The sequence below is a fragment of the Penaeus monodon genome, chromosome 8 (assembly GCF_015228065.2).
Source record: "Penaeus monodon isolate SGIC_2016 chromosome 8, NSTDA_Pmon_1, whole genome shotgun sequence".
In the NCBI taxonomy this organism is placed as follows: domain Eukaryota; kingdom Metazoa; phylum Arthropoda; class Malacostraca; order Decapoda; family Penaeidae; genus Penaeus; species Penaeus monodon.
In genome coordinates this window covers 48,784,349-48,794,348 of record NC_051393.1, presented here as the reverse complement: position 1 = coordinate 48,794,348, position 10,000 = coordinate 48,784,349, and the positions used below count along the sequence as shown (strand labels likewise).

Sequence of the window (10,000 nt, the reverse complement as noted above, 5' to 3'; positions counted from 1 at the left end):
TTTATCTTTGAGACCTGTAATTTGACTGAGTACTTCCAAATACATGTGTGTGGTTTGACAGAACACTCCCATCACTTTTGCAAATGAAATTGTGTTTTATTGCAGACAAAGAAAGTTTCTCTCACTAGTAAGTAGTTATTCATTGTGTTATACAGAACTTTTAGATTACCATTTTATTCATTCTTTCCAGATAATCAAAGTGTGGGAGACATTCCTCCCAGAAGCAAGGGCCATTTCATAGAGGATCTGCTGATTGCCTTGAGCTAAAGAAGTTGCTGCTGTAACTTGCTGAAGAGTGGAAGTATTAGCGAAGGAGTTTCACTTTCCAGTTTATGCAGACTTCGTTTTTTTTTTCTTTCTTTTAGCAGTAGCTGATATCTCCGAGACTTTTTATTTTTGTTTTTATTTTTTTTTTCTCCTTTTTATATGGATACAGCCAGTTCCCGGTGATTAAAGTTTTTGAGCATTCCTCTAAATTCTTTTTTTCTTTTCTTTTTTTTTCTTTGTGAATGTTTGAAGATGACAAAATGCATCTTTATTGCTTAAAATGATTATAATTCAGCCATTCCTGTTTATGAAAGATTTGCTTGTTGATATTTTAAGATATTTGGAACATATATTTTTTTCTCTCTCCATTTAAAATGTTAATGGAAAAGTGAAACTAGCATTAATCCAGAATATCAGGTATGAGTGCTTTAAAGATATCTTGTTTTTGTAGAACAGTATATATATATGTATCTCCTGGCAAAAGATGTATGATTCTTCATTCTTGTAGAGCTGCAGATAGATTTTTTTTTTTTTTTTTTTTTTTTTTTACCCACAGACTACCCATTTGTTAAAAAAAAATATTTACAATAACGTCCACTTTAACCTTATTACTACAAGATGGTCTGGTATAGGAAATCATGAATGGTCATCTAATTATTTCAGTGAGGGGATGAAAGATGAAAGTGTGGTGTGTCTGGGCCAGTTTGTTATTTATTAGTTCAGTTTTTTGAATGAAGAAAAAGATCTGAGTATGAACACATTATCCGTGTTGAAAGTTGAAATGTGATCCGACAAATGAAGTGCTTATGTTGCTATATGGTAATTAAATGCAGTTAATTAGATATGCTCTTATTTGTGGTATTTTCTTTTTTTTTTATTTATATAATCCCCTTTTGATGTATTTTTTCCTGAATGAAAAAACGTTATTGTATTGTATCTCATAGGGTGCACTTAGTATGTTTGTGAATAAGTTAAGATTTTTTTCAAGGGAGGGGGGTGTATTTTTCAGCATTTTATTGCTCTTAGCTTGTTTTGCATCTCTGGAAAAGATGGAGGGAAAATTTGATTTACTTTGGCAACCCCTTTTCACATTAGATTAAGGTGTACTTTGATTCTTTGGGATTATTTTGTTATATTTGTAAAGCTGAGTTTGTATTTGCTGAAACCTCGTGTCATTCAATCTTTGTTTTTGAATGCTCAGGTTTGTACTTTATTTGTTGTCATTAGAAAAGTAAAATCTGTGCTGAAATTGATTGTACAGTATATATATGTATATGATTGATCACTTGAAAAATTATTTAAGGTGATTTGTGTTTAATTTTCCCTGAAGTTTCATTTGTGAATATTCAAAAATGGTAATTATACCATCATTTTTTTTAGTGTCTGCATAAAAAAAAAAAAAAAAAAAAAAATTGAAGGTTATGCTTAACATAGTCTTGCTTCTTATGGTTAACCCCATATTGTTATTTATAAAGAAGATGACTGCTGAAAAGCCTTGAGAATGTGGACATTTGCTTTTAGTCAGGGGTCGTAAAATTACTTTTTGTGATACTTCATTGGTTAATAATCTTGTGATATTAAGAGACGATATCTTCGTAGGGAGGATACAGCATACATAGTGCAAAATCACTTTTCATAAAGTGTGCCCGCAAAGAGTCTAGACCCACTCTTCGTCATCAGTGCGCGTGAATGCATGTCATCTATTGCCTGAATATTTCTAAGCAAATATATTCCCAAAAGCAGTAAATGGTATGATATTTAGAATTCACCACTATTGTTTCCAGTGAACAATGTATAAACACTACAGTCTTAGGAATGGAATGCCAAAGTTTTACAGTCTGTGGTAATATATTTTCAAGAGTGGTACAGAATAACAGGAAGCCCCTGAAAGAAAAGAAAATGAGAGAGAGAAAAAAAAGAAAGGAAGGGAAGGAGGAAAATAAATCATATATTGAGACCAATAAAAAAAAAAAAAAATCAAAATTACAGAATATAGCATTAAATTTTCCAAACACCTTAGTAATCAATAAAAGTAGATTGTACTAGTAGATGGTAGGTTTTTTGTCATTGTTCATCAGCAAAATAATTAAAACCTACTAATTCATTCCTGTTCCATATCCCTAATCTTGTATTTGTATTTTAAAAATTTCTCTTCCAGGCATATTCATATATAATAAAGTTTTTTATTTTTTTTTAAATAAATTGCTTGGTGCAAGGAGCAACCTGCAACAAATGTGGACCATCTGCTTCCACCCTGTACTAGTGTTGTTTCTTCTGGATGTGGTATATTAAAGCTATTTGAAATAGCTTTAGATCTAATAATGTAACTGACATGGTAAAATAATGTTGCAAGGAGAAATTGCAGTATTTAGGATTGCATAGGATTTCCTTGTATTGATGTTTCTTACTTCATGATTTGAATATTTAATGTCTTGGTTGCAAAATCTTTTTCCTTTACATATTTTTTCCGCTCATGTTGAAGAATAATTGTGTATTGTTCTGACACTGGAAGTCAGGACAATTGTTTGCTGAAAATATTGGGATATAAAGCATTTATAGAAATATTATAATTTTATTTTAGCTGAAAGGAAACACTGTGCTTTACAAAGAGGGTCAGGTCATGATATAATGCTTATACTGAAATTCTTCACCAACAGTTGTTTTTCCTAATTTTGATATTATTATGTAATCACTTGGTATGATAAACTGTGCAGCGGTTCATCATACTTCTAATCTCTATGATAGAAAGTTCATTGGTTATTAGATTCAAAATTAACAGCTCAATACTCCAAACAGTATGGATAACAGTTTCACTAACAGAGGCAAAAGTAACAGACCTTTTGCTTATCATTCAAAGTGTACAAATTTGTTCTTGCATATCTGTGTAATGTTATTCATGAAATTGTAAGAGACTTTTTGATGATATTCGTCTGGGAATAGAACATTGTATTGTATCTGAGATTGAGACCATTTCACTTGTGATTTTTCAAAGAAGTAAAATTGGTGAGAGCAACAATATAATACAGATTTTCTATTGGATCATATGTTCACACTGCATCCATGTAAGCTGAAACATTATTTGTCCTATTGCTTTTTCTTCACATTCAAAAAAATTGTTGTTTATTGCACCTGACTACAGTCCTCCAGCCTAAAAAAAATAACAGGATAAAAGTGAGAGAGAAAGAGAACAAAAGTAGAAATCAAAATTTACGTCTGTTTCTTCACCTAATAAAGAGTGGAGGGGATAAAGTTAACCACATTTTCCTTTATTGCTAAAAAAACAAAACAATAAACCAGCAGGGCGTGAGGCGAACTCTTAAAGGAAGAAAGAAAAGAAACACGTGATATTATTGCCCGCTACACTAAAGAATCACGGCCATCGAACATTACATTTTGTGCATCTGTACATTTAGTCAAAAGCAGAGAACCATGCATGCATATAATATCTGACAAAACATATCACATGTGAGGAATAGGTAGACCATTTTTTTTTAGATTTAAACAACAACCATCGTGTGTGTCCTTTTTGGAAAGACATTTTAAGAAATACTTAGAGAAAGATTCAAATACAAATACACACGCTTGAAGTCTCAGCTTAATTATGTTCATCTAAATTACAGGTAAACTCATTTCATTAATTGTGCTGAAATATATATAATTTTCAAACCAGATTTTTTTTTTTGTAACCATGAATTTCATTTAAAGGAAAATCAAACATACTGTATCATGCTGTTGAAAACTGTAATAGCCTTGTGTCAAAAATCATAAATAAATATACACAAACTGGTCTGGAAGGCTAGTACTAAAGAGGGGGAGATAAAAATGTATATTTATGGTATGAAAAGAGGGTGAGTCCTAGAATATGGTCATGGTTAGTAAATGGTTGTTGGTTTGGTTGAGTATCGGGCTGCTACCAAGGCAATGCCAGGACGCACCATCTTCCCAGTTTCAAATAAAACAAACTACTAATCTAAGAGGAAGTCCATTTAATCAGAAAAAAAGGGTATAATTCAGGTATAATTCATGGGTATAATTTACAAGTGATTCAGTTACCTTCCAGAACTGCATATCACACATATTTTAGTTTCTTGATATTTTCAGATAAATTTGAATAACCATAATAGTTTACTGAGTTATGGAGAACCACATGGCTAAATGATAAAAAAAAAACATTCAGATAGTATTCAGCTTTACTGCATAACTTTCAACAGAAAAACAACATTGGATAGCAACATTTTAAAAAGTTTATTTTTGTATGCAGAACAAATTTTGGCTTCGACTTTGTGTACAGGGAAATTTTAAGCATTCTATTATTTTTTGTCAGTCCACACAACAATGGTTGTTTAAATTACCGATTGTTACACAGAAGTTAAAAGGATTAGCATATAGAAAACAAGAGAGGATGCACATAAAGTCATGACTGATGTATAAACATCTAAAAAGAAAATTTGTGTATTCCCTCAAATAAAAAGATATCACAGAAAATATTTAGAGAAATCCGTACACTAAAATACAGTGGGTAATAACAGAATAAATGCTTACAATATATTCACAAAAATATTTTTAATAATTATATTATTAGATAAGCATAATGTGCTATACATTAACTTAACCTTAATTAAGTGTATTTGTATTTTGGTCTATCATACATAATTTAAATAATAACATTAAATTCTACTGAATTACGCTCTGTATCTGACTTAAAAGTGACCAGGTTTTAATGCTTTTAATTGACTACTCTACTTTCTTAAATGTCATTGTTTATATAATACTTCAGGATATCTTGAATCAGTGTGGAGTTACTTATGTTATTTTATATATATATATGTATGTATCTCACAATCAGAACTAGTATTTTGCATATATGTTCTAGCAATCTTACTTATATCAGCTTTATTATCGGTCATAAGTAAAATGAGATTACAGACACCAATTGGTCCAGAGTTCTGCCTCATGAGCTCTTATTGTTAACTTTGATCACACTGACAACAGTCATACAGCAAAGGCTCATGTCCATAGATCCAAGATCTGAAAATGTTTCATCCTAATCCTTCTGATCTGCATTTACCATCTCCACTTTCATCCCCTTTCATATTTCTTGTTTTCATTTAGTCATCAACATTTTTTTGCATTCACATTTTCATCCCTTTTATTATTATTATTATTATTATTTTTTAAAGAACTGAAAATCCTTCCTCTTCTCTCTTTCTTTCTTCCTCTTGGTCATTTACTCTTTCGTCAGCGTCCCTTCTCAGTCCAAGAATCCAGTGTTGACGAGCTTTTCCAGGAAGAACTTGACGTCCCCGAGCTCAGAGTCCTTAATGCCCAAGGACTTAAGCATGCCGATGTCTCCGTTCTCCACAGCCATGAACACAGAACGCAGGTGCTCCACGTCGCTCTTCATCAGGTTCAGAGAGCGGCCGAACTCGTCGATAGTCTGGGACTCTGGAAGGGAGAGGACAAGCATGATAAGAAGAGATGCTATTATACTTCAAGCAGTGTTGATTCTGTATTTCTCAAGAATGGAGATTTTGTGCAAAGAGTATACTTCAACCACTGAAAATAATGATGAAGATATTATATTATTTTAATATGGGTGATGATAATAATGAGTATATTACAATGCTATTATATGTCAAGCAGTCATGGTTATGAAAGTTTTATAGAACTATCATGGTACCACAGGGTGTGACCTAAAATCTGTCTTCTAGCAACGTCAACCTGCACTGTGCACTATACTCTACGTAAAACACTTTGAAAAATGGTCACAACCATCAAAATGTATCTTTTAAAAATAATCGGCTATTCTTATCACAGATCTCTATTAATCTTTCAAGAAAAGATGAAAACTTGAACAAATACCGAGTTATTGAATTACATATTCAGGACAAACGAATTGTCTATTCAGGACCAAGACTGCTATAAATTGTTTCTTCACAGCAAAGACAATGCTACAGAATTATTAAACCGCCCTCTCACACCCAAGACACCTCACCTGAAAGAGCCACGGCCACCTTCTGTACGCCACCAAGAGGCTTCAGGGCATTGCGTGCCTTTGTGCCGAAGAGCTTCTCCAGGTAGTTGGGGCCGTGGGAGGCGAGGAGAGACTGGAGGAAAGATGCGGTCTCCTCCACAGGGGGTCGCTTGGCTGTGAAGGAGGAGGGTGGTTTAGTTCATGGATAGAGTATTTCTGCGTCTTCTAATGTGATGGTATAGTGCCAAATGGTGATCAGTTGTGGAGTTGTACTGTGTAGGATTTGTAATCTCAGGACAAAATATTCTGTAACAATCATACTGATCTGATGAAGTTTCTGCTCGGTAAAAGATTATTTTGACATATTATGAGCTCCAAGATTGCCAATTACAAAATCCTAATACTCAGAGGGTATATATTCTCTAACATAAGGGCAAAGCCATAAGGATATGAAAAAAAAAAATACACTCATTAATATATTACATAATCTGCACAGGCAAAGAATATCATTAGAAATTATCAAATTAGGTCGCGACAAATGCCTCGCAGAGCCAAAGTCCAGCCTTCCTCGCCTTACAACGAACTTAGCTGCGCGGTGACCTAATCTGAACTATCTAGGCGCATGCACCTCATGACGTCACGGCCAATCTGTGTCAATCTCTTTAGAAATACACTATACTTTTAATGAATTTCTCTGTTTTGATTTACATAAAACAGTAGCGAAATATGTATTTATTGAATGTTCATTCTTTAGATACACGACGTGTCCTACTTTACTACTTACGCACATTTTTTATTATTATTATTAAAAATACTTGTTACACACTGGGGCATGCGCTGCCATCTACCGGTAAAGTTGACAGTTCTTTTGTGACAGTGCTCGTTTCAAGTGTAAAGTTTATTTACAGTGATTATTAGTGTTTCCGAATTCTTTACCAACGTTCCGGTGAACACAACTGGTCTCTTACTAAAATTTTTACGATCTCAGGGACAGCACTCAGTTCGGTGAATTATATTAACCTTGTTCCAACTGCAGAAATACGCCACTGCTTCGCCACATCCCAGCCTCCCTCACTGCAACCATAAGGTAAACCCAATTTATATCTTTCATTGTACGGGCGATCGGGAGAGGGGCCGGGAGCAGAGCCATCGATAGGGGAATAATGCGACCGAGACTTTTTCTTTCTTTTTTTCTTTCTCATACGGCGATCTTTGTGATAATTAGTGCGTTTAGGGCGGGATTCGTTCGCTCGTTCGTTCGCGCAACGCCGTGTCGAATCTTCCGAGACCGAATCTTGGCATCGGGTATCACATTTTCCACCTTTATTATATGAAATGCGATTCTTATCTCGTTTTTTTTTTTTTTTTTACGCTTTCTTTAACTTGAAAAAAAAAACCCTGCTATGAGCGAAACTGTCCATATCTCCCCCTCCCCTCACCCAAAACACCCGATTTCGCACGGGGTCCCCCTAGATAGTTAACATGAGTTAGAGACTCTGACGGGTGCGTCTCTACTGTAAATATTTACCATCGTAATCTAGTCTAGACAGAAATCTGGAGTATTTCATATAAAACACTAACAGTTTGAAGCCACGTATACCCAGATGAACGGCAATGGGACCCACATACACCCAACACATTACAAGATCCAAGAACCCAAATGAACGGCAATGGGACCCACATACATCCAACACATTGCAAGATCTAAGAACCCAAATGAACACTCACACCTTATAAGCCTTTTCTTAAATTGTTCCCGGGAATGACTGCGTGTAAAATTTCCTTCCGCATAAATTGTTCTTCTAAGCGATTTCACAAATGACTTCTGGGAATATCTTCGTCTGAGTGTTTTTCCAAAGCGCATACTCACGCACCCAATATAGTAATATAGTTATATATCAAGTAATCGTTATACATTAGCACACGCGGTCGAGGAACTGAACCTACACTCACCCTTACCCTCACACACACACAGTCACCCTTACCCCTATGCACACTCACTGACTCTTACCCTCATACACACTCACTCACCCATACCCTCATACACACCCTTACCTTTGTACACAAATTCACCCTTATCCTCACATTCATTCACTTTTACACTAATACACATTCACCCTTACCCTCACACACATTCACCCTTACCCTCATACACATTCACCCACCCTTATCCTCACTCACACACACACACACACACACACACACACACACACACACACACACACACACACACGCACACACTCCTTCACCCTTACCCTCACACAGTCACTCACGCTTACCCTCACACACACTCACTCACCCTTGCCCTCACACACACTCATCAACACACTCATTCATCCTTACCCTCATACGCACTTACCAATACCTCTCACTCACTCTTATCATCATACACGATCACTCACCCGTACCCTCACACTCATCAACACATTCACCCTTACCCTCACACACACTCATCAACACGCTCATTCACCTTTACTCTCACACACACTCATCAACACACTCACCCTTACCTTCACACACACTGATCAACGCTCTGGTCACACAGGACACTCACCTGCAGTACACAGCCGAAGGTTCTCATCGTAACCGTCAGGGCAGTCAGGGGCGCCGTCACACAGGTACTGGATTGAAATGCACACGTTTCCACCTGGACACCGGAAGGGTTCATAGGCAGCGCACTCTCTCTCTGTTGGAAAAAAGGAAGAGATCGTTTATTTTCACTGGTTTAAGGATGTTTTGTGGTTGTTTTTGTTGTTGTTGTTGTTGTAGTAGTAGCTGTTGTTGATGTTGTTGTTGTAGTTGTAGTTGTTGTTGTTGTTGCTGTTGTTGTTGTTTCTGAGTGTGTTTGACTACGTTGGTGGTTTTTGTTATTGTGTTTAGAGGTGTTTGGGTATGTGTTTATAATAAGGTGTGTTGAAAGAGAAAAGGAATCGTTTATTTTCACTGGTTTTACGGATGTTATTTTTTTCTTCTAAGTATATTTGACTACGTTGGTGGTTATTGTTATTGTTTGTAGAGATGTTTGGGTATATGCTTATAATTAGGTGTGCGGAAGATGAAGATAAGTAAGGTGTAAAAAGAAAACCGTGTGCTTTATGGAGTCCAATCATAATTATCTGAGAATTTGGATCTCATTATGTATTAGTATGGTGTATGAGGCAACGAGATAATATAATATGAAAAGATGGAACATGAGAGACGGGAAAAATAAATAACGAATGAATATGTAAAACATAACCCCCCCCCCCAAAAAAAAAAAAAAAAAAAAATCTGTACACTAAAAATGTCAAATATTTATCCGATCATCAAAAGGGTAAATTGAAAAAAAAGGCGTCAGGGGTGACTATACGAAAAATTATAATGAAAGGCAATTCCTATTTACTGCGTATTTATCATATTCATTCATGACAGATCTCATACGACCTAAACTGGAGGCTATTCAGCTAATGCATAAATCCAGGCTTAGCAGGAGCGTATCTTTTAGCCAGACCACTAACTCTGTATTAACTAAAAGCCTTTTATCATACGATTACTTTTTTCAAGAGAATTCCTTTTCTCGATTCGTTCTCGGCAATGACTCCGTGTAAAACTTCCTTCCGCATAAATTGTTCTTCTAAGCGATTTCACAAATTACTTCTGAGAAGATCTTCGTCTAAGTGGTTCTCCAAAGCGCAGGCTTTCATTAAACTCTAACCAAAAAGCAATGAGTTATTGATATATCCTCACGCACCCAAATCTTTGTTTTAAATCAAATTCGCC

The 10,000-nt window shown here is 35.4% G+C and overlaps 2 protein-coding genes across 2 annotated transcripts in view; one reads left to right on the top strand and one right to left on the bottom strand.

The window, feature by feature from the left end:
* Positions 1-1,574, top strand: part of LOC119576399 (sorting nexin-2-like) — a gene marked incomplete at its 5' end in the record, with an annotated part of 5,936 nt that extends 4,362 nt beyond the window's left edge. Inside the window, 1 exon segment of the mRNA XM_037924079.1 lies at positions 191-1,574. Coding sequence (XP_037780007.1) covers positions 191-241 — 51 coding nt within the window.
* A 1,251-nt stretch (positions 1,575-2,825) lies between these two features.
* LOC119575987 (IDLSRF-like peptide) overlaps positions 2,826-10,000 on the bottom strand; it is an 85,245-nt gene continuing 78,070 nt past the window's right edge. The window contains exons 4-6 of the mRNA XM_037923515.1: positions 8,796-8,927; positions 6,263-6,415; positions 2,826-5,712 (exon numbers count right to left, since the gene is read on the bottom strand). Of these exons, the coding sequence (XP_037779443.1) occupies positions 5,519-5,712; positions 6,263-6,415; positions 8,796-8,927 (479 nt within the window). The 3' untranslated portion in view covers positions 2,826-5,518. The remainder of the gene's footprint in view (positions 5,713-6,262; positions 6,416-8,795; positions 8,928-10,000) is intronic.